This window comes from Pseudorca crassidens, chromosome X (assembly GCF_039906515.1).
Source record: "Pseudorca crassidens isolate mPseCra1 chromosome X, mPseCra1.hap1, whole genome shotgun sequence".
Taxonomy (NCBI): domain Eukaryota; kingdom Metazoa; phylum Chordata; class Mammalia; order Artiodactyla; family Delphinidae; genus Pseudorca; species Pseudorca crassidens.
In genome coordinates, this window is record NC_090317.1 from 108113771 (window position 1) to 108139193 (window position 25423).

Here is a 25423-nt window from a genome sequence, read left to right on the forward strand (position 1 = left end):
GAAAAGACAAACTACAGATAGGCAGAAAATATTTGCAAACCACACATCCAAGAAAGGATTAGTGCCTAGAATGTACAAAGAATCCTCAAAACTCAACAGTAAGAACACAAATAATCCAGTTACAAAATGGGCAAAAGACATAAACAGACATTTCACTGACAAGTATAAAGATGGCCAATCAGCACACGAAAATCCATCATTAGCCATTAGGGAAATGCAAATTAAAACCATGAGATATCATGATACACTGATGGGTACAATGGAAAATAGTGACAATACTAAATGCTGCAAGCATGTGGAGAAACTGGGTCATCACATATTGCTGGTGGGAATGTAAAATGGTACAGATACTTTGGAAGATAGGAGGGCAGTTTCTTATATGATTAAACATGCAACTGTCATACAAGTCAAATTCACTCTACGGCATTTATCCCAGAGAAATGAAAACTTATGTTCACTAAAAATGTACATGAATGTTCACAGAATATCTATTTTCAATAGCACAAAATGGAAGCAATCCAGATGTCCTTCAATGAGGGAATGAACACTGTGCCAACGTCCATACCATGTGACACTACTTAACAATAAACAAGAATGAAAAACCCAATTCCAGTATTTTTTTTTCTTTTTTTTTCTTTTTTTTTGGCCGTACCGCACAGCATGTGAAACTTCCCTAACCAGGGATCAAACCCATACCCCCTGCAGTGGAAGCGCAGTCTTAACTGCTGGACCACCAGGGTAGTCCCTCCAACATTCCTGAATTGCAAAAAATAGACATGGAGAACAGATTAGTGGTTGCTGGGGGTTTGGGATTGGGGTGGGGAGGTGGATATGGACAACAGAAGGGATCCTTGAGGTGATGGCATTGTTCTGTATCTTGAATGTATCATTGTCAATATGCTGATTATGATTTTGTACTATGGTTTTATAAAATGTTACCAGTGAGAGAAACTGTCTAAAGGATTCATGGGATCTCCCTATATTATTTCTTGCACATGAATATGAATCTACAAAATAAACTTTTAGCCAAAAAGTAGTGTGCCAAACAACTTGGTATGTTACAATTTAGAGGACATTAAATTACTTACACAAGCACCAGCTCGCTATGCATATGAAACTGCTAATAGGGCATAACTCGGAAGAGGAGGATTAAAAAATCGGGAGTCAAGAGGAAAGGAAAATTTCATTTTTTTAAAAGTAAACTTATTCTTTTAACTGGCAATAAAGGAAAAGAAAGTAGTTACACAGCTCTCCTTCATTCACTTTTTCATGTAAAAATAAAACATTCAAGAAGGAGAAAACTGAGTAAAAAGCCAGGTACCATGGAACCAAGAATTAAGTGGTATTATTCTATCCAAAATAGCTACTTATAGATGGGAGTAGGAAAGCTCTTGTTCATTACACTGAGAGTAATCTTAGGCGTTTCCGTTATTTACACCATTGACTTGTACATATTTAGGTGTAAACACTGTACATGAAAACGCTTGTTAAAACTTTTCATTGATAAGTTAATAACCCAAAACATTTATCAGAAAGACTAGAACCTTTGAGCAGCAGCTAACATTTTCAAACTTCTAAAACTCTTCATAAGTGGATTATTTAAAAACGAATGGTGACAGTTTTGTGGTCTGATAGCTAACAACATGCCAAAATGTCAGTGACTCAACTAACAGCCCTGGGCTCCCTTCACGTCATCAGCACCAAGGCATGCTATTTAAACTGCTGTTTATAATGATTTTGAGTACCACTTTCCAAGTTGGAACAGGAAGCCGGATCAACACTAGCTTCAAATCAATTGGAACACTCAAATTCCAGTGACAAAAGCATCTTTTCCTGCAGTTTATCGCTTTCTCTAGAATACCACTTGACACATATAAAACTTTAAGGTGTTTTTCTTTTAGTTTCACCTTCCATTAAAATATAGACACACGAACATGTGGCAAATGTCACTGTTCTTGAAATTCTGTTACCTTCATTCATTACTGCAACTATAAATTCAGACATTTTAACGCAATTTCTGAGCATTGGATCACTGTGTATATTTAAACACATCAAAGGATTGCAACTTCAGTGCTTCAGAAGTTCACATTACTAACATAAACACAACCTTATTTTCCCATCAAAAATAAATAATGAAATTAAGTGTTAGACTATGGACATTCAGCTCAATTCGAATCTCAGATAAATGAGGACATTTGCCTATCTTGAAGAATCACCTCCTACACATGCATCAACAATCAGAAATAATGTTTTTTAAGAAAATGCAGCAGATATGAAATTAAATCTGATAACTATTTGTCAAGTAAGAACAGCCAGTGCAAACAGTACTCTAACTATATTAGTATGGCGATTATTTATCAATGCACCTACAAAAACTTTACTTCTATTAAGAGTTATGTTTAAACATAAAAGGGTTGGATTCCCTTTTTTAAGGGAAAGAACAAGAGTTGGCAAAGGAATAGTGCATTTGTTCTTTTATAATTCATTCCACATTTTTCCCAAGCAGAACTTTATTTGCATTCATTTATATTTTCCAAAATGAACTCTGATTTATATGTTGTCAGCGTTAAAAAGATAAAGTTATGTTTAACTTTCATCTGGCTTTGACCTATTTTAACATCCTAACACACCTGTAGCCATAACCCTCCATAAAGGTTATTCTTATAGGCTGATGATGAGCGGGAGACACAAACCTTATGATAGAGGAGTAATAGCTGCTAATGAGAATTTCAGAAGTGGAAGTCGAACTTTGATTTGAAAAAGACACTAGGTGATTCTGAGACTTTCTCCAAATTGAGAATCAACTGCTTTAGATTTGGCTTTATATGTAAGTCGAAATAGGGACACAAAGAAATAGATTTAAACACACCCTCTATATGCCTATGCCCTGCTTTGCCAATGTTCTTATAGTCTAATGACATCCACAGTCATTCACAGTCCATGAAGGGCTAAATGCTTAAACTGAGACTTTTAACTGCTAATGTGAGACATGGATATTGTCTTAACGCGTTATCACTAAGCAAAGTACATATATCTCTTCCAAAAGCAGACGAAGATATGTAGATGTGTAATGGGTTTCTTTGTGGATTAAGGGCACAGGCTTTGTTATTAACTTTTGCATTGGCCCTGAGGGACCCAAAATATTTTTGTATTGACTCAGCATTTTTAGTCAATAAAATGATCTGGAACATAGCCTTCGCATTCCCTAACATGGCAAGGCTGCTTTCCTCTTCCTGTGCACATAACACGTTACCTAAATCATCTTTGCAGATGTGTTCGAACCAGAGGTATCTGTGCTCTATCTGTCTGTGAAGGGCAATAACAAAATGTTACAACCCATTTAGCAATAAACTATGCATCCTTTCTGCAAGTCTTTGCTTACATTTTATTTGCAACATTTCACCTCCTCTATAAATTTTATTTCATAGTCTTTAGTAATTTCTGGCAACATAAGTAGATACCCAGATGGTATCTCTTTTCTCCATAAGCCAGAGATAATGTCTCAATATAAATTCCAATGCCATCGTTTTATGATTTAGATTCTAAATTTTAGAAAGCAGCAACACACACAAATATTGAGACCATAGCCTGAGGTGAAAGGGATAGCAGCAAAATTTAGGTATAAGAAAGCAACATGTGATATAATTGATTCAACAGTAACAAAATCAAGAGTATACCTGATGACACAGGCGTAAAGACCACTATCCTGCAGTAATGTTGGCCGGAACCAAATGGAGTCCTCTTCCTTGCTCATTCTACTTCCATCAAAGGCTATTGGCTCTTCAAAGTCTCCAGGGCCAGAGCTTTTGTACCACATCAAACTGAGGCCAGCACTCTGGGCTAGGGAGTAATTGGCTCTGATATAACCATAAAAGAGTGCACATTTGATTCGAACAGGCTCTCCCACCAAAACTTGGTATTTCTTGATATCGACAGACCAATCTGTGCATCCATCAGCTGTAGTTTAAAAAGACAGAGAAAGAGAGAAAGAAAAAACATTAGAGGAAAATGGAATCAATTAGTTCATTCATTCATTTATTCATTCAACAATATTTATTGAGCATCTATATTGGACAAGATTCTTCTCTAAGCACAGACTATGCAGCAATGGATAAAACTCAGAAGGGCACTGAAAAGTAATTTGTCCTACTAACAAACAATATATTCAACACTTAGTTTGTTTCTGCTGATATTTATTCTTAGTTTAAATCAGTGTGATGGTTATTAGCTTATGGCCTTCTCATTCTAAATCCACATGTTTGCCTGTTCTTTGAAAATGGATCTGGACCTGTGAAACAGTTTTCCTTTGCTAGCTGGCACTGACACTTTGTTAGTAAAGTGTTCTGAAGAGAGATTTCAAAGGAAAGGGTTTGCTCCCTGGTTCCAGCATGCTTGCTTGGAAGGCTCTTGCAGTATGCAAGGTCCTGCAGTACACGGTAGCAGCTTGGTAATTTTTTAGCAGATCCTCAGGTGAGACACCTTCTCATGAACAGCTTTCCCAGATACCTTAGAAGGCAAGTCCCTGTCCAATTGCAGAGGGCAGACTTCCAACCAGTTCTACCGGTGTGCCACCTCAGTGACTTCTGCCATTCAGTAAGCCATGAATTTTCCCAGTAAGGTCTGGCTCTCACTCTGGGAATGGGAAGATGGGAGCTTTTCTTTGGGTGCTCTCAGTTAGGGGTAATGGCGGCCATTCCTCTATTCTTTACAGTTCTTTTGTTACAGACTGAACGTTTGTGTCCTCCTAAAATTCACATGCTGAAGGCTTAATCTTGAATGTAATGCTATTTGGAGGAGGGGCCTTTGGGAGATAGTTAGGTTTATATGAGGTCATGAGGGCAGAACACTTATGAAGAGAGTAGTGCTCTTATAAGAAGAGACACCAGAGCTTGCAACCTTTCTCTTTCTCCTTCTGATTACTTATAAAGAAGATGCCACGTGAGCACACAGCTAGAAGGTGGCCATCTATAAGCAGGAAAGAGGGCCCTCACCAGAAACCAAATCAGCCAGCACCTTGATCTTGAATTTCTCAGCCTCCAGAACTGTAAATTTCTGTTGTATAAGCCACCCAGTCTCTGGTATTTTGTTATGGCAGCCTGAGCAGACTAGTACATCATTCCTTCTTACTAGCCAATCCTTCATTACTCCAATAACCTATTACATTGAAAAACTCTTTATATAAGCTTTCCTTGTTCAACTTAGTGTATTTTTTTTCTCTCTGATTGGATCCACACAGATAAAATGAGGAATAAGTGTTGTACAGCCAAACAAGACAAAAAGAAATACAACAAAAGTGGGTCATGCTCTAGTAGTGATTCACAGCCAGAGACACAGGTAGATGGTTACTTTGCTGATTTCTGGGAGCATTAGGGGAAGTGTAAAGTAGAAACCATGGTGGGAAATGGAGCTGATGGGATGGGAACTAATTGTATTTTCTGAGTTTCTTCTTGGAAGTACCATCTTCCAAATGGCATCTTGGCACCATTTTTATCACCTCTCTCTCCCCTACACACACACACACACACACACACACACACACACACACACACACACACACCCACCCAACAGGTCACCACAGGGCAGGTACATCACCATTTTTATTATCATGGAGAAGTTGTGGATCTCCTGCCTAGAGAGGGCACTTGCTCAACCCCTAGCAACAAAATCAATCTGACATAGCTCACAGTATACAAATACTGAGCAAAAGGGCAAAAACCAAGAAAAGAGGACCTCTAACAGCAGTAGCATCTGAGTACTGCAAGCAGGGTTTAACTCACTAGAGATTAAAAAGAGGGCAACTTGAAGGATCTGAGAACAGGAAAATTCATGTAGAATTCAAAAGAAGGAAAATGATCAAAATGAACAGGAAGATGTATATTAGAGCAAACAACACACATAATTATGGAATTATCCAAATTTCTTATCTTAAAATATTATCTAACATCTGATGAGCACTTAATTATGGGCTGAGTTTACAAATTTTCATTCCCCTTTCACAAAAACACCCATTCAGGCTTTGGACTCATTGTTCCCTCTACATGGAACTTGTGTCACCAATCAACTGCATGGCTTCCTCCCTCCCTTCCTCCATACGTCACTTCCTCCAAGAATGCTTTTCTAACTGCCCTGCCTGCAATACCACCCTCCTATCCTAGTCACTTGACCCAGATTGTTCTTTAATATTTTTTCACAAGACTCACTGCTATCTGACGTTACATCATGTACCCAATTTTTGCTTGCTTTCTGTCTACCCAACATAACATAAGCCCCTTGAGGTCAGGAACTTGGTCCTTCTAATTCACTTCTTTAACCTCAGGGCCTAGAACTGTGCCCGCTAACCAGCTCAACACACACTGACTGACTGACTGAATGAATGAATGAATTCTTGAATAAATAAACAAAATAATGCCAAGATTTACAATTGAAGAAACTCAACACCAGCTCATATGTGGAAGTTCTGGTATTCTCATCCAGCTACATATGACCCTAGAATTCATTCTCTCTACCACCATGGTATTCTGTTTCCTAATAAATGTAATTTAAATTTCACACCATTCTTTAATTTAGTTTACTTTTACTACCAAATGTTGGTCTAAGATTCCTAATGAAGAGCCGTATCGAGGTACTGTCTAGAGTAACTGTGCTGGAAGCTTGGTGGACATCAACAACATCCAAGTCATTACCATCACTCCTGCCAATGACTGCCACAGAGCTGGCTCACCACACTAAACAGGATGACAGAACTGTATACAAACAGAGATGTCAAGGTTACATAATTACATGCAGTATTTATCAACACAATTTTGTACATTTGTCTCATTGCATGAAATGAATCCTAGGTGGGATTTTATTTTAAACAGTTATAGTTCTGGCAATAAGCATGAAATTATCTTGTTTTACCACGATATGAATTATAATACAATTCTAGAATTACATTATTGTAACTGAGGCCATCTGTCTCAGAGGATATCACTGCCAGTGCAAAAGGCTGGTACACCTTCAAGGTAGCAGTATAAACAGTAAGATGAAATTATTCAAATTCTCAAAAGATTTGTAAGGTAAAGCAAAATGCTTGAAGCTAAAAGCAAAAATACTTAGCCTAGAAATTTCTAAAAAGTTAGTAACAAATTAGATCAAGAGAACAGAAGGAGAGTTGTGTTTTGGGGGATAGATAGAGATATTAATACATACTTTCAAAATACGCTTACTGAGAATAGTGTTGAAAGAAAACCATAAATATTACTGAAAATTAGAGTTATTTAGTATCTATTGGGAAAAAAGTTTCAAACAGCTCTGATTCACACGCCAAGGAAAAAGCAGAGGTGAAATTAAGAAATACCAGCACCTTGGATATCAGAGACACTTTATGTTAATTTTAATGTGGAAATAAAATGTAGGATCTGTGGCTTAGGAAGTATTACTACCATTAGACTAAATGTATGATGTTCAAAAGTAAACTATAAATTTATTAACATGTTAATACTTTTTTGGGGAAAGACGGCAAATAATATAAAGAACAATTCAAGATATCTTCAAATTATTTTGATAAACACATTTAAATAAATGAACATATATTTTTTCAATAATTAAAGCATTTTATTAAATAAGTGAGGAGTGCTATTTTTTTTCCTTTGTTAACATTTCACCGCATTTGCATACATTCTCACTCTGCATGTATCACAATTTTTTCCTAAATGATCTGAAAATAAATTAAAATAAAGACATAATGATATTTCACTCACTCCTAAAATACTTCAGTATGGATCTCCTTTGAATAAAGACATTTTTCTTATATAGCTGCAAACCATGTTTTTCTTAATCTTGTCCAGCGGGACATCTCAAATCTTAAAAGAAAATGTGATAACTTAAAACCTAACTCTTGATGACAAGAATTGCCAATTATATGTTCAGTTTTTCCTTACTTCAGTACATAAGGTCTGTTGGCTTGGAAACAGTCATTCCAAGCCAAGATATTTCCATATTTCTATACACTGTTAATTCCATTATGTAAGTTACCAGGTAACCTTTATTATTTTTAAATTATCATTGGGTAATTCTGCAGGACAATAGTATTTCATCGGTTTTTCTGTCTTTCAGAATAAAATATCCTTCTGTAAGCCTCTCTCAGAAAGTTAGCTATTGGTATTCTTTTTCCCTGATGAGAAGATTCCATGGAAATACTCTAGTTCGATGTCTCCTATACAGCACATACTCCTTCAGAGTCAATGGGACTTTATAAAGCCATGAAGTTACACTGGGGGGTGAGAGTAGGAAGCACCATATTCATTTATTTTTGTTACCGCCCATAATATTGTAGATTATATGAAGATGGTGATGGAATTAAGATTCAGAACTAATTCCTTTACAAGTAGTTCATATTGATGTACTATTTCATGGACAAAGGCTACATAGATTGGATAACGTAAATATATTCAAATGAGGGACTTCCCTGGCGGTCCAGTGGTTAAGACTTCCACTTCCAATGCAGGGGCCTCGGGTTCAATTCCTGGTCGGGGAACTAAGATCTCACATGCAGCGTGGTGTGGCCAAATTAAAATTAATTAATTAATTAAAATGAGATTAGGGAAAGCATTGTTAACTTGGTCACTATTACTACATATATAAGAGTGCAAAATATGTCATGGTAACAAGCTTGAAAGTTTCATTCTTTAAAAAAAAAGTGTTATCATAGAGCTCATATATAATGCACCCTAATATGAAAATGTAAGACTTTACTTATAAAAAGGCAAATTATACTACTCTTGAAGTATCTACTTGAGTAGGTACATTGGAATAATGATAAAATAATTAAGGCATCTGTGATAGTTTAATAGAGGTCCCCCCATCCTCTTTACTAAACAGATCTATCCATTCTTCAGCAACTTAGAGTATTGCCTGCTAACAGTTCACAACTGTCTCCTTCTGTTGAAAATAACCCTTGATTGACAAGAACCATCTTGGTGGGAAGTTTACATCCCCTTGGGTCTGCCTACTGCCAATAAGTGACTGATGTGAGTGTAAAAAAAAAAAAAAAAAAGCCTGTTCCTTTGTCTCAAGTAGAGACAATTGTACAGTGCAGTGCCTGTTCCAGAGCTCCTCTGTGTGTGGACCAGGCCGAGCTTAGAGGTTAACTGTGACCTATTCACTCAGCTCTCTCCCCTTTCCTGCCCTGCCTTCCTCCCTCCCTCCCTCACTCCCTTCCTCTTAAGTTTTCCCTGAAGAGCACTCCCTCTATCAATGGTGTGCATCAAAAATCCTGTCTTAGGCTCTGTTGTAGGAAATCTGATCTAACACAGATTTATATATTCATGTAGCAAGAACTATCTTCATTCCAGTTTCTGTCCTAGGGGCTGGAGACATGAAAACATAAGACACAGCTCTTGTTTTCAAGGAGCTCACACTGTAATCCAAGAGACAGACAGAAACTGAAAGCACAATGGAAATGCAATGACAAAGAAATGCATAGGGCTAGTCAAGAATATGTTCCATGAAGAGAAAACATTTGAGAAGTCTGTCAGAAGTTAGCCATTCAAAGAATTGGCAGACAGATATTTAATTTGGAGGTGAACACAAAAGCAGAGGCACAGAAATAAGAGATAGCAGAGTTTTGCAGGAACTACAAATGGCTTTGTGGTGTAGAAACAACAAGTTTAGAGCAGGAAATAGCAAGAGATGGAGGGAAAGAAGTGGGCAAAGACAGACTGTGGAGGTATTTTTATAAGATGTAAAAACTGTTTGATTTCATTGTGAAAGTGATGGGGAAATATCACAGACTTTCAGTCAGGGAGATGATGGACACAGTCTAATATTTTCAAATATGCTATGCTGACTGAAATTTTAGGTAGACATATAAGGTAGAAGGCTTTATCCAGGAAAGTGATGTTACTGAAGGTCTGAAGTTGGGCAGTGGTAGTAGAGAAGGAGAAACGGGAAAGATTTAGGAGGTAAAATTGGCAGGAGTAGGTGAACAACTGAATATAAGCATCAAGGAAGAGGAATGATATTAGTTTACTCTGCAAGTCATATCTTTTGTCACAGACTGAAATATCTTTTGCATTCAACAAGAAAATCAACCATTCATGTCAAGGGGTGGGCTCTGTGAAAAGTTTTTCTAATTTCTTCATTTAAAATCTTTTATGCAATGAAAATGTAATGAATTTTTTAACTGTTTATTTTATATTGGAGTACAGTTGATTAACAATGTTGTGATAGTTTCAGGTACACAGCAAAGGGACTCAGCCATAAATATACATGTATCCATTCTCCCCCAAACTCCCCTCACATCCAGGCTGCCACATAACATTGAGCAGAGTTCCCTGTGCTATACAGTAGGTCCCTGTTGGTTATCCATTTTAAATACAGCAGTGTGTACATGCAATGAATTTTTAAAATGTCTCACAGACAGACCTGAATGTGTGCATATATATATATATTCATATTCATATTTTTTGAAAACCTGCAATGATTAAAAATAAATATCTGGCATATTGGCATCATTTGTCTCTACCCCTAGTGTGCTTGGAAAAGCCAAACTTGAGACATGACCGTGGCTAGGGAGTGTAGGCCATGCACATCAGCTATCATAGACATGGAACAAAAAGGCTGAGGCTAGATTTCAATGAGGTGAATTCTGCTCTTTGTCTGCACTAGCTGCTACTCTTTCCACATATGAACTTCATAAATGAAAAGTGGCAATGCTGGAATCCTTCCAAGGAGGAAGCAGAGGTGCCCCCAAATTATCAGCAGCAATGATTACAGCAAAATATGACATAAGTTAATGTTTATAGTATATGCTGGTTCACACAACACTTCGTCTTCATCTCTACTTTCTGGATTATGTTTATCTGATGTGAAATATTGCCAGATTCTTGCTTTAAAGATATATACAATGTGACAATTTTGGAAGAGCTCTTTCAAATATTTTGGAGAGATCTGTGTGGGTGGTAAGAACTGAGGTTAACTCAAGAGACTCTGCCAATTATCAGGAATCCAGTTTCTAGAATACCCTTTATCTGACAAAGCCTGGAAGTTATCATCTGCCATGCTCTCAATGTAGGTCATCTCCAGGTGGGTGCAGGCCTTGCTCAGGTGTTATCAAATTTCTTCTAAGATATGGTTCCCTCTTTATCAGGAGACAGGTGATGCCAAGGCAAATAGGATCCTGGTAGTATAGTTACCCCTCCATCATACCTTAGCCTCCACATTCTAGCAGGTATCCTAGATACTAATACACAAAACCCCATGCATTACATAACACACACTTGGTAAGGATTTATTCTTAAAAGTGTTTGTATTCTTCTGATTAAAAAAAAGGGGGGGACTTCCCTGGTGGCGCAGTGGTTAAGAATCCGCCCACCAATGCAGGGGACATGGGTTCGATCCCTGGTCTGAGAAGATCCCACATGCTGTGGAGCAACTAAGCCTGTCCGCCACAACTACTGAGCCTGCGCTCTAGAGCCCAAGAGCCACAACTACTGAGCCTGACTGCGGCAACTACTGAAGTCCACGCGCCTAGAGCCCATGCTCCGTGACAAGAGAAGCCACCACAATAAGAAGCCCACGCACTGCAAGGAAGAGTAGCCCCTGCTCGCCGCACTAGAGAAAGCCCACGTGCAGCAACAAAGAGCCAACGCTGCCAAAAATAAAAAAATAAAATAAAATAAAAGGAAACAACAGGAGTAGTAGTTTCATAACCTATCCTTTAGTTTCTTTTCTCAGTTGAGATCCTAATTCTATTAAAAGTTACATCATGACATTTTACTGAACATTTTATAATAACTACATAACAGTCCATAATAGTGTTACATATAATTTGCTTAGCCCTTCTGCTGTTAGCCTACCTTAAGTTTTTCCCCTAGATTTGAATGTTCTAAATAATTCTGTGATAAAATAACTTTATATACAACATGCCACAACCATCCCCTCAAAAAAAAAGTGTACTTTCCTCAGGAAATAATTCCAGAAGAAAAATTCCTGGATCAAATAATACATTTTCAAAGGCTTTATACAAAATTTTAAAGAGATTTTCAAAAACTGTCTCATAACCTCCTTTCACAATAGCCACCTAAATAAGTGCACTTTTTACTTCATGTGCTAAGACTGTATTAACTCTTATGCACTATTTCTTAAACTGAGCACCAAGTATAGTTTGCAAACTTTGGTGTCTTAAATTACAAAAATATAGCATCATCAGAAACATCACTCATGGAAGTCCTAACCATGGCAATCAGAGAAGACAAAAGAAATAAAAGGAATACAAATTGGAAAAGAAGAAGTAAAACTGTCACTGTTTGCAGTTGACATGATACTATACATGGAGAATCCTAAAGATGCTACCAGAAAACTACTAGAGCTTATCAATAAATCTGGTAACGTTGCAGGATACAAAATTAATGCACAGAAATCGCTTGCATTCCTATACACTAACAATGAAAAATCAGAAAGAGAAATTAAGGAAACAAACCCATTCACCATTACAACAAAAAGAATAAAATACATAGGAATAAACCTACCAAAGGAGGTGAAAGATCTGTACTCAGAAAACTATAAGACACTGATGAAAGATGGAGAGATATACCATGTTCTTGGATTGGAAGAATCAATATTGTGAAAATGTCTATACTACCCAAAGCAATCTACAGATTCAATGCAATCCCTATCAAATTACCAATGGCATTATTTTACAGAAATAGAACAAAAAAATCTTAAAATTTTTATGGAGACACAAAAGACCCTGAATAGCCAAAGCAGTCTTGAGGGAAATAAAAAGAGCTGGAGGAATCAGACTCCCTAACTTCGGACTATACTACAAAGCTACAGTAATCAAGACAATATGGTACTGGCACAAAAACAGAAATATAGATCAATGGAACAGGATAGAAAACCCAGAGATAAACCCACTCACCTATGGTCAACTAATCTATGACAAAGGAGACAAGGATATACAATGGAGAAAAGACAGTCTCTTCAATAAGTGGTGCTGGGAAAACTGGACAGCTACATGTAAAAGAATGAAATTAGAACACTCCTTAACACCATACACAAAAATAAACTCAAAATGAATTAAAGACCTAAATGTAAGGCCAGACACTATAAAACTCTTAGAGGAAAACATAAGAAGAACACTCTTTGACATAAATCACAGCAAGATCTTTTTTCACCCAACTCCTAGAATAATGGAAATAAAAACAAAAATAAACAAATGGGACCTAATGAAACTTAAAAGCTTCTGCACAGCAAAGGAAACCATAAACAAGATGAAAAGACAACCCTCAGAAGGGGAGAAAATATGTGCAAATGAAGAGATGGGCAAAGGATTAATCTCCAAAATATATAAACAGCTCATGCAGCTCAATATCAAAAAAACAAACAGCCCAATCAAAAAATGGGCAGAAGACTTAAATAGACATTTCTCCAAAGAACACATACAGATGGCCAAGAGGCACATGAAAAGCTGCTCAACATCACTGATTATTAGAGAAATGCAAATTGAAACTACAATGAGGTATCACCTCACACCAGTTAGAATGGGCATCATCAGAAAATCTACCATCAACAAATGCTGGAGAGGGTGTGGAGAAAAGGGAACCCTCTTGCCCTGTTGGTGGGAATGTAAATTGATACAGTCACTATGGAAAACAGTATGGAAGTTCCTTAAAAAACTAAAAACAGAATTACCATATGACCCAGCAATCCCACTACTGGGTATATACCCTGAGAAAACCATAATTCAAAAAAATACACGCACCCCAATGTTCATTGCAGCACTATTTACAATAGCCAGGTCACGGAAGCAACCTAAATGCCCATCAACAGGCGAATGGATGAAGAAGATGTGGTGTGTGTGTGTGTATATATATATATATATATATATATATATATATATATATATATATATATATATACACATACATACATACATACAATGGAATATTACTCAGCTGTAAAAAGGAATGAAATAGGGTCATTTGTAGAGATATGGATGGACCTAGAGACTGTCATACAGGGTGGAGTTAAGTCAGAAAGAGAAAAACAAATATCATATATTAACGCATATATGTGGAACCTAGAAAAATGGTACAGATGAACTGGTCTGCAGGGCAGAAATAGAGACACAGATGTAGAGAACAAACATATGGACACCATGGGGGGAAAGTGGGGGGCTGGTGGGATGAATTGGGAGATTGGAAATGACATATATACATTAATATGTATAAAATAGATAACTAATAAGAACCTGCTGTATAAAAAAATAAATAAAATAAAAATTTAAAAAATACAATCTACAAAAGTACCCAAATGCCATATTTATTTTAATACAAAAAGAAATCACTTATCTGATAACTGAATGGCAATGCTGTCACAGCCATTATGTATCAACTCTGAACCTCTGACTGAATTCATCACACACAGTTTACTCTATTTCAAGCTATTTTATTCACTATTATAATTGGATCCATTCATTTCTGTATACATTTTCAATGAAAGATTTGGTTAATTTCACTTTTTGTATCTCTACAAAACCCTCTAGTTGGGCCATGAAACGGATAAGAGTATGTGCATACAGATAGGTCAAAAAGTGTTGCCAGCTTCAGGCATTTTATATCTTTGGGACACTTGTTGGACACTGGATTAAATATCAACATGATGAGCAACAAACCAAACAGAGATCAAATCTAATCTGTTTCCCATTTTAGAGGCACCTCACAGGAAAGAACTGTTGGATGGCAGGACGCCCACCCTGCAAACTCATCCTTAAGAGAGTAACAAAGTTTAAAGTGCATACTTACTTTCATTTTGTTTTAGAGCATATAGCAGAATAAAATTCTATTTTTTAAGCTTACAAGTAATAAAAGTCTTTAAATTTTAGAGCAATTCCAAGTGGGCTATTGTTTGCAGCAATGAAGACACAAAACTACATATAACACAAGGCAGAATGGAGAGGTTCCATGAGTAAAGACAGCATTGCTGAGGAAACACAGAGCAAGAAGTTTGGCTCTATCTCAACCCAGAACTATTTTCTATTTTTCAAGTAAACTAATGGAGGAGAAATATATAACTGGGAAGAGCAAAAAGAATATAAGAAAGAGATGGTATTTTAACCATATCTCAATTCAAAACTTGATAATTGTGAAGAGAAAATTCCAAGTCCATGGGATATCCCAGTTAGTACAGTAAAGGGTAATGTTGTAAAACAGTGGGATGGGGTGAGGAGAAAAGCATAACCAGGTAAAACTGAGATCAGAAAAGTGGGATGGACAAGACACCAGGCCAAGAAAATTGAACTTACCCCAGTAGTTTACCAATTTTAGTGTGCATCAGCATCAACTGGAGGAGTTGTCAAAAGACAGATTATTTGGCTTCACCATCAGAGCTCCCGATTCAGAAGGTGTTGGTTGGCACCTAAGAATTTGCATTTCTAAAAAGCCCCGGGTTGATACTTTTGAGAACTACTGCTCTAGTCAATGGAGCAAGTGGAAAAAGTTCGTGAAATAAGTGGTATTTGATCTACATTTTACGAAGATCACTCTAGTGGCAATATCAAGGCTGGATTGGAAGGAGACAGCCAGAAACAGGGAGATCACTTAGAAATCTCTTACAATAGTAGAGATGAAGTAAGAAGTGGGGGAGATTGTAGAGGTAGAATCTACAGGATGGGGAGACTGATCAGACAGGAGAGATGGAGGAAAGGAGTAGTCAAGGATGACGCTGAGGTTTCAACCCAGGATTCCTGAGAGGATTGTGACATCACTAAAGGAAATAAGGAGCAGAAGCAGGTCGAGGTGGCAGATGACAAGTGTGGCTGGGGTAGAAGACCCATTTGTTATCTTACAGCACGTTTTCTGCATTTATCACAGGTGTTTATACAGCAGAACGAATTGCTTCCATTGCCTAGTCTGTGCAACGAAAGCACTGCTGTGTATCTTTTTTCATATTGTGAGTTCCGCTGGGCATTAGAGTCCCCTTGAGTTAGAGAAAGATTCAAGGGAAATGGGAATGAAGTCTGCTGTGTATTTTAATATGCATTTGTTTTCATATGAATAATATCACAGAGATTGTCTATTTGATTAATTTCTTGCAGAGATTGTGGGTGAAAATTAAACACACACAGTTTGTGTATTGCTCCTTCAAGTGAATTTCTAAGTGAGAATTTTAAAAAAGGTTAGAGCCATTTTTTTTTTTTTTACTGATGCTGAGTCTATTTTTATCACTGTAGAAGTCTCATGAAAATACATAATATGCTATATACATATTAGCTTTACACACAACTATTTGGGCATTCATCTGCATTTACACGTGCAATCATATATCTATTATGACGGGAATCTATTGACATACTGTATTTCGTTCAGGGTATTATGAGCAAGTATCTGTACCTCCTGTGTGATCTTTGTTTCCCATCTTTGTCATGTGTGTAAAAACAACAGTTCCATTTTATTTGGGTAGAACTCCTTCACTTACATAGTATTTTCATAAACACTATCAGACTGCAGCAAGAAAAAAAGTGGTAATAAATTCAGAAAAAAATCATGGGGAATTTTTTGCATTTTTTCATGTGTACTTAAAGAGCCAGGAACAGAAAAAAAATCAAGTATAGAAGATTTCCTTGAACCTTAAACTCTGCTTTTCAGAGGTTTTGTTGACATGCTCTCAGGTATTCTTTAAATAATCAAAGCAAGTAGAAATCCATGTTTAGACAGTAGAAAATTACATTGATTCAGATTTTATCATTTTTGGCTTTGTTTTCCCCTGTCTTTGAGAGTGCAGCCTCTGGGTATGGGCTGATAAATTTGAGATGATGCACTTATGTGAAAAACTGTACTGGACAGTTGTTGATATGGACATCCACTAAATTCAAAGCAAATTTAAATACTTTCAGTGTTGCTTAGCAATTAAAAGATCCAAGTGCTGGCTTAAGTGAGATTATCTTCACAGTCTCTTTATTAATACTGATTAAACTCAAAACTAGAGGAATCTTCTGGCCTAGCAGGTGCTACTTCATGATAATGTTTATCACAGTTAGTTATTATTATTTACATAAAAGTTTAAATTCTCAAGGAATGGCAGTTTGCTTTTTATTTGGTTAACTAGTAAATACTTTTAAAGAGGAACATGTAGCATATAACTTCTCATGGTTCATCCAGCTCAATATCCCTTCTTCGGCTGCGGTACCAAATAGCCATAGCTAGGTTCCTTCATGTACCTCTCAAAGGTTAAAAACCTAGACCCTTAGCAGTCACACCATTGAGCCTTTCCTTTAATATGTTTCAAAGAGAAAATATCTGAATTTTGGGGAGAAGGAATGGTTCAACCATATTTAGTGTGAGCCACCTGTGGAGGGAGGTGCTCATTGATTCATTCTTTACTGCAACAAATATTTATGTAGAAACTGTTATCTCAGGCACTGCTGGGGCTGGAATAAAGCATTTGGTATCTTACTGCATATCACATTAAGCAGGGTTCCCTTCCTTTGTTCTAAACTTGTAGTTTATATTGTTCCCACTGTATTGTCATGGGCAAGATGGGACATTTGTCTCAAACGTTACTTTATTTTTTCAATCTAGTATTCATGGATGTTTTCAAAGCTAAACAAGGCACTGTTGTGGGTCCCTTGTAGTGATCAATCATTAATGTGTTTTTAAAAATATTTTATTGTTCCCTAGTTTTCAAAGGCAAGTTCTTGTCTTTGTATTTGACAGCAAGGGTCACACTGGCCTATACAAAGACCCACTTGGGTGCCATGCAATTATGAGAAATAAATATGTACTGTGAAATCTATCAAGCCTGTGCATTCTCTTTATTTCCATTACTGTACCATGAAATAGTCAATCACATTATTCTTTTATTCTATAAATTGGAAAATACTGAATAATTCAACAGCTCAAATTTCAGAACTTCATTCAATGAGGAGCCATAGTCCCTGATCTCTATTTTAATATGCTGCCAGTTATTGCAAGTCATAATAGTACAATACAGGGCCCGGGATGAATATCACTCACTGAGTTGTTTCCTTGAATGGCTTCAGGGTATGAAGTAAACTATATTACATCACTGTCCTCATAATGAGATCGTTCTGCTGGATAAACAAGCTCCCTGCAGGCCCTACCTGCTGATAGGACCCGGTGAACCAAATATTTAACACTTCACAGAGGCTCCTCCCTGCCTTTCTTCAATATTGCATGCATCATTTTCAAGAGTAAATTTGATGCAAAGAAGTAGAAAATTGAGCTACTGACTCCTGGGTCCATTGCTACAACCTGGCTTAGTAACAAAGCTTCAATTCAATTTCTGGGTCCTGTGAGATAATAAAAGTTTCAAAGTTCCCAATAAGATTGTTGAAATCTAAATTCTTATTCTATCTGACCAATTTATACATGGCATTCAGTGAAACCAGTCCGCCCAAGGAAACCACTGAAACAAAGCATGGAGTTAATGCAGTGTTAGTTCATTTGCTTGAAACAGTCACTGAAAAAACTGACTCATGCAGAAAATGGAAACTTTTTATTCCAGTGTTTAAAAGATGACACCGTTGCCTCAAAAACACATCTTCTACCATTAAAACGACGGCTCATGCACGAGAAAAACAACACAGCTTAGAAATAATACTTTGAGAGTTTTCACATGCGAGGATGTTAGAACACCAAGTTTGGCTGAGTTGTGTGTGTGTGCAGTGTGTGTATATTGCTTTCCCCCCTAAGTTCAGTGTTACAATTTTAATAAACTTACTGTCTCATAGTTTCCTTTCATAAACTGTACAACAGAATGATGCAAAAGCATGTCCTTTTAGTCAATAAGTCATGTACATCACTCTCATCATGGAAGTACAATGCTGTAAGTTCTTTACCACAATCATGCAAAGAGCACTATGAGAGTGTTAGCTTTTTCTAGGGGAGTCAGAAAAGGACTTCAGGGGGGCATGTAATAGACGGGGCTTTGAGATTCATCATAAATTCAATGATGGCAACTCTAAGAAGTGAAAACAGGCAGGCTAACGATGTGAGTAGTGAAATAGTGGGGTTATTTGAAAAGAAGTTTGGTTTGGCTACACTACAGAGTTTGTAGTCCCAGGACAGGCAGTGATGGAGGAAGTGGTTGAAGAAGAAGGGCAATTTGTTTATTTATCTACCCTCATGCCCAGACCAGCCATGACCAATTAGTGCGAAGATGACCTTTTAATCAAGGGCTGTCAATTCCTAGGCAGGCAAATACCCATGTCTTGGTTTCTTCAGAAAAGAATGAACCGGTCCAATCAAACTCCTCCTCTCTGAAGAGAAACAAAGTGCTTAAGACAGATTCAGGCCAGAGAAGCTGTGATGATCACACGTAATTCAAAGTTAAAACAGAAAAGCAACTATGAATAAATAGAGAAAGCTAGTCCTAGAAGGTAAGAGTGGCGAGAATGCACAAAATGAAGCTTAGAAAAAGCAGAGAGACAAAGAGACCCATTAAGGAAAGGACCAGAGACCAAAACGAAGTCCCCAGAACTTAATTCTTGACTTCTTTTTAGTTCCAAACCTAAATCCCACACATCTTTATAATAAAATGCTTTTTGAAATAATTTGAAAGGGTTTTGAACTTTGCACCTAGAGTCTCATTAAAATATTTTCATAATTGGAACAGTACTACAAGAAGCAGGATTTCATTTTCTGCCTTATCCATTAATATAATATAGTATGAATTGTTCTTTAAATATTATTTGTAAAGGTTATTGTTAGTGGCTGCATATTCATTCCATAAATGTGTATTATTAGATATTTAATTTGTTTTTTCATTTTAATATACAGCACTGTGATCAATATCATTTTATATACATTTTGTTTGAATTTCTGATTTTGCCTTCAGAATGAATATCTAAATCAAGATTACTGGGTCAAAAAATATCATATGTTTTGCCAAATTGCTTCTGTAGAGTTTGTGTCTATTTATATTCCTGTATGCAGTGCATGAGAGTATCCATTTCACACCTTCCTAGCTATATGTACTTATTTCTGTATCACTGCATACTCCCACATTCAGTGCCCATTCTATTCTTTCCATACCTGCTTATAAATCCACAATCAGTGGTGGTCCTGATGAAGTTTTCTCCACTATATGTATCTTTGCACATTTTCCTTTCAACTTCCAGGTATACAGTGATGACTCTGAATTTACATATCTATCTGTGCTCCTCTTTGATGACTTTCAAAACTGTCATCCATTTATTAAATTTGGTAAGCCCTAAATGCAATGAGTTTTTATTACGGCAGTTGCTGACGGGAGGGAAGCTTGATTATTTGTGTATTATCTTACCTTATGTGTGCCACCTCAACCTGACAGGTCATAAGTGGCGAACTCTTCTAATACAATTAACCTTTATTGCTAATGAAAACATTTTGATATCTATCATGTTTCATCAGTACACACTGATAAACAATTTTAAATCTTTAAAGTTACCCATTGACACAAGAATAAAAAATTTTTAAAAGGATCCCACATTTCCCTTTTCTTGAGAATTTTCATATAATGGATAAAACTAAAATCTAACAAAAAGTCGAATGTTAAAAAAGAAATCAATTCTAGGACTTCCCTGGTGGCACAGTGGTTAAGAATCCACATGCCAATGCAGGGGACATGGGTTCGATCCCTGGTTTGGAAAGATGCTGCAGAGCCACTAAGCCCGTGTGCCACAACTACTGAGCCTGAGCTCTAGAGCCCGCAAGCCACAACTACTGAGCCCTCACACCGTAACTACTGAAGCGTGTGCACCTAGAGCCCATGCTCCGCAACGAGAAGCCACCACAATGGGAAGCCCACGCACTGCAACAAAGAGTAGCCCCTGCTCGCCACAACTAGAGAAAGCCTGCATGCAGCAACGAAGACCCAATGCAGCCAAAAATAAATAAATATTTAAAAAAATGAATTCTATTTCAAGAAAGGTAAATTAAAATTGTAATCAAAAAAAATTTTTAGACATTCATTCACAGAAAGAGAGACAAGATGAAAAGGCAGAGGGCTATGTACCAGATGAAGGAACAAGATAAAAGCCCAGAAAAACAACTAAATGAAGTGGAGATAGGCAACCTTCCAGAAAAAGAATTCAGAATAATGATAGTGAAGATAATCCAGGACCTCGGAAAAAGAATGGAGGCAAAAATCGAGATGATGAAAGAAAGTTTAACAAAGACCTACAAGAATTAAAGAACAAACAAACAGAGATGACCAATACAATAACTGAAATGAAAATTACACTAGAAGGAATCAATAGCAGAATAACTGAGGCAGAAGAACGGATAAGTGACCTGGAAGACAGAAAGGTGGAATTCACTGCCACAGAACAGAATAAAGAAAAAAGAATGAAAAGAAATGAAGACAGCCTAAGAGACCTCTGGGACATTAAACGCAACAACATTTGCATTATAGGGGTCCCAGAAGAAGAGAGAGAGAAAGGACCCAAGAAAATATTTGAAGAGATTATAGTTGAAAACTTCCCTAACATGGGAAAGGAAACAACCACCCAAGTCCACGAAGCACAGAGAGTCCCATACAGGAGAAACACTCCGAGACACATAGTAATCAAATTGGCAAAACTTAAAGACAAAGAAAAATTATTAAAAACAGCAAGGGAAAAACGACAAATAACATACAAGGGAACTCCCATAAGGTTAACAGCTGATTTCTCAGCAGAAACTCTACAACCCAGAAGGGAGTGGCATGATATACTTAAAGTGATGAAAGGGAAGAACATACAACCAAGATTACTCTACCCAGCAAAGATCTCATTCAGATTTGATGGAGAAATCAAAATCTTTACAGACAAGCAAAAGCTAAGAGAATTCAGCACCACCAAACCAGCTCTAGAACAAATGCTAAAGGAACTTCTCTAAGTGGGAAACACAAGAGAAGGAGAGGACCTACAAAAACAAACCCAAAACGATTAAGAAAATGGTCATAGGAACACACATATCGATAATTACCTTAAACGTGAATGGATTAAACGCTCCAACCAAAAGACACAGGCTTGCTGAATGGATACAAAAACAAGACCCAACTATATGCCGTCTATGAGAGACCCACTTCAGACCTAGGGACACATACAAACTGAAAGTGAGGGGATGGAAAAAGATATTCCATGCAAATGAAAGTCAAAAGAAAGCTGGAGTAGCAATACTCATATCAGATAAAATAGACTTTAAAAGAAAGAATGTTAAAAGAGACAAGGAAGGACACTACATAATGATCAAGGGATCAATCCAAGAAGAATATATAACAATTATAAATATATATGCACCCAATATAGGAGCACCTCAATACATAAAGCAACTGCTAACAGCTATAAAAGAGGAAATCGACAGTAACACAATAATAGTGGGGGACTTTAACACCTCACTGACACCAATGGACAGATCATCCAAAATGAAAATAAATAAGGAAACAGAAGCTTTAAATGATACAATAAACCAGAGAGATTTAATTGATATTTATAGGACATTCCATCCAAAAACAGCAGATTACACTTTCTTCTCAAGTGCGCACAGAACATTCTTCAGGATAGATCACATTTTCGGTCACAAATCAAGCCACAGTAAACTTAAAAAATTGCCAACTCCGTTTTTTTCCCTCAAGAGACAAACTATACAACTATAAGAGACAAACTATACTTTCAAAACCTGGTTCTGTGATACAGATTCTCTAAGCATATAATGAATGCAGTAAAATTCCCATTTTAGCGTGCCTGCCTAGATATTCAATAAGATTATGATGTATATCCAAATTATTTTCTCTGATATATAAGCATGATTGTATGCTCTATTCTCCTTCTATATTGTGGAAAGTCCTTAATGCACTTGTATTCTACCTCCACGGTTCTAATTTGCTCATTGACTATTATAAAACGTAAATGAACAAGTGCCAAATTAAGTAACAGAAAATAAAAATATCAACAACCCCAAATAAATGCAACACATTGGGGTCAAGCCAACTAAGACTGACTGATTTTAAGGGAAGATATTCTTTGCATATTAGCATTAACGATATGTCACATGTCCGAAAAACTGCACGGTATTTCACTTCTAATTAAAGAGCTTTGACTTACAGACACATATTAATTCATGGTTATTTAAATGTCTCTAAATAAGTGAAAAGTATGCAGCTTAGACTCCATTAAATACACTTTTAAACAATCGGTAGGAACAGAGTTCTACAATAGAGAAAATGAAGCCAAAATCTGGTTCTTCGAAAAAAATTAAAAAAATTGGTAACACTCTAGCAAGACTAACCAAGAAACAGAGTTTAATAAAAATTGCAGTGTAGTAATTATCAGGACTGGTGTGTATTTTATAAACAGGTACATGTACCTGTAGAGTAACTGAGACTCTAGTCCCTGAGAACAAAGTATACTTTTTCAGTGCTTAAGTCAATGTTACATAATACATTTATAATTAAAAATTATAAATGTATATATTCATATAAAATAAATATTATATTCACACTCATTTTTCGGTTCTGTTACAAAGGATCTATGGGAGTCGAAACAAAACAAGGCACTGTAATTCTTTCCTTGTCTCTTACCCCCTTCTGCTTCTGAGAATGCTCACTTAAGGATGGAACTGTAACCAATCCAGTCTTCAGTCTGCAACCACAGATGGCTTCACAACTCTTATAAAAGAATAGCTTCATCAACTCTTATAAAAGAATAGTAAAAGGTGTATTACTTACAAAAATTTCAAGTACACAAAAATGCTAACATATATATTCCAGAGACTATGGGGAGAATATGCCCCCACCCCAGAAGGTCTTAAAAGAAGAAAATTCTGATTCTTGTCTCTATTAAAATCACAGTAAGCTTAGGAAAATTAGGCATGCTTTTGATATAGTATATTTTGGGGCCAATTGTCTTGAGAGCGACAACACAAAGTAATATACTATAAGCACTACAATAGCATGAGCAAAGGATAAAAAGGAAATTTTATCATTTTCATTATAGAATGTGTATATGTGCATCTAAAGTAAACTTAACCCATATGCTATTAATTACTTTAAAAGATATTAGAAAATCTAAACAGCATATTTTCTGACTCTTCCATAATTGGGAGGCTAGAATATATGAGAACCTATTTAATTTGGAAATCTATAACTTTTAAAAAGAAGAGCACACTGTTTTAACTTTGCTTTATTGGGAGGGTGGGGGGAGAGAGAGTGAGAGACAGGGAGAGGGAGAGAGAAAATGGATAATGAGTAAGATTATAAATAAAAAGGAATTAACTGGTGAGCCAATTCCAGGGTAGTTTTAACAAAGGCCAAATACTTACAGCCTGGACTACCTCTTATTCCCTCCTCCTCTCGTGTCTTTTCTATCCCTTGCCTAATAGTGATGGGAGGATGTGATAAGGAGACTTAATGCCTTCTTACTTCAGGTGAAGCCACAAACATGACTTATCCCTGTAAAATAAGCCTATGATTTGACTAGGGATTATGTTATTTCAATTCTGTGCTTTGCACAGCATGACTGAATATACTGAAGGACAGTCAGAGTCAAAGCAGCAAAATATTTTAGGAATAATCAAGCTGTGTGATCTGGATTCTTCCCTCCCGAGAGAGTATTTTCGCCATCCTTACTGACAATTACGTTAAAGACAACTGAGACACAAACACTTCTGCTTCATCCTCTTCATGGTAACTGAGTATTGACTGGTTTGCTACGGATGCTTTCCCAGTCTATGTTTACTAAAATTACTTTATTTGGGGGAAAATAAGACAGCTAATAACATTCATAACAACTGTATGATATTCAACGCCTCCTTCCAGATGCATAAAGAATAAAATATAATTTCTGTCCTCAATGAGCTGCTCATTCTTTAATGGGAGGGACCAACACATAAATGAATAACTGTAATATAATATGAATAACTACTAATGGTGATATGATATGAACAGAATATTTTGGGACCACTGATAACAGAGGAAAGGTCACTGACCTCTAATCTTACCTAAGCACCTGGTAGAGATATTAAAATTTCCAAATTGATAATAAATTATTCATCAGCAAAAGATTCTCTTAATAGCCATTCAATCTTTTGGTAACTGATATTTGATTTACATTAACATAAGACTTGGACTCTATGTAATGTAGTTATTTTTGGAGAAAAGTAAATCTGGGTTATATTTCTGACTGCTTTAACTATTGAACCTGTTGGACATTGCATTGAACAGATTTGGAAACAGGTAACTCCACAATTTAAATGTTAATGAAGGGAAACGGAACATGGATTGTTTTCTAGAAACTCATGCAGATGGGAAAAGGTTCTACCTCTAATAATCAATAATAAGTTAAAACCAAGATGATGATAATAATGATGATGGTGGTGGTGATGTTTTTGCCTATTAGTAACTTAAAAAAGGACACTCAGTGAAACAGAGATAAAAAATGGCACATTCATATACTGAG

General features: G+C 36.5%; 1 protein-coding gene across 1 annotated transcript in view; it reads right to left on the bottom strand.

The window, feature by feature from the left end:
- The window catches only part of IL1RAPL1 (interleukin 1 receptor accessory protein like 1), a 1336730-nt gene that overhangs the window by 661289 nt on the left and 650018 nt on the right, over nt 1–25423 (bottom strand). The window contains exon 3 of the mRNA XM_067722926.1: nt 3678–3957. Within this exon, the coding sequence (XP_067579027.1) occupies nt 3678–3957 (280 nt within the window). The remainder of the gene's footprint in view (nt 1–3677; nt 3958–25423) is intronic.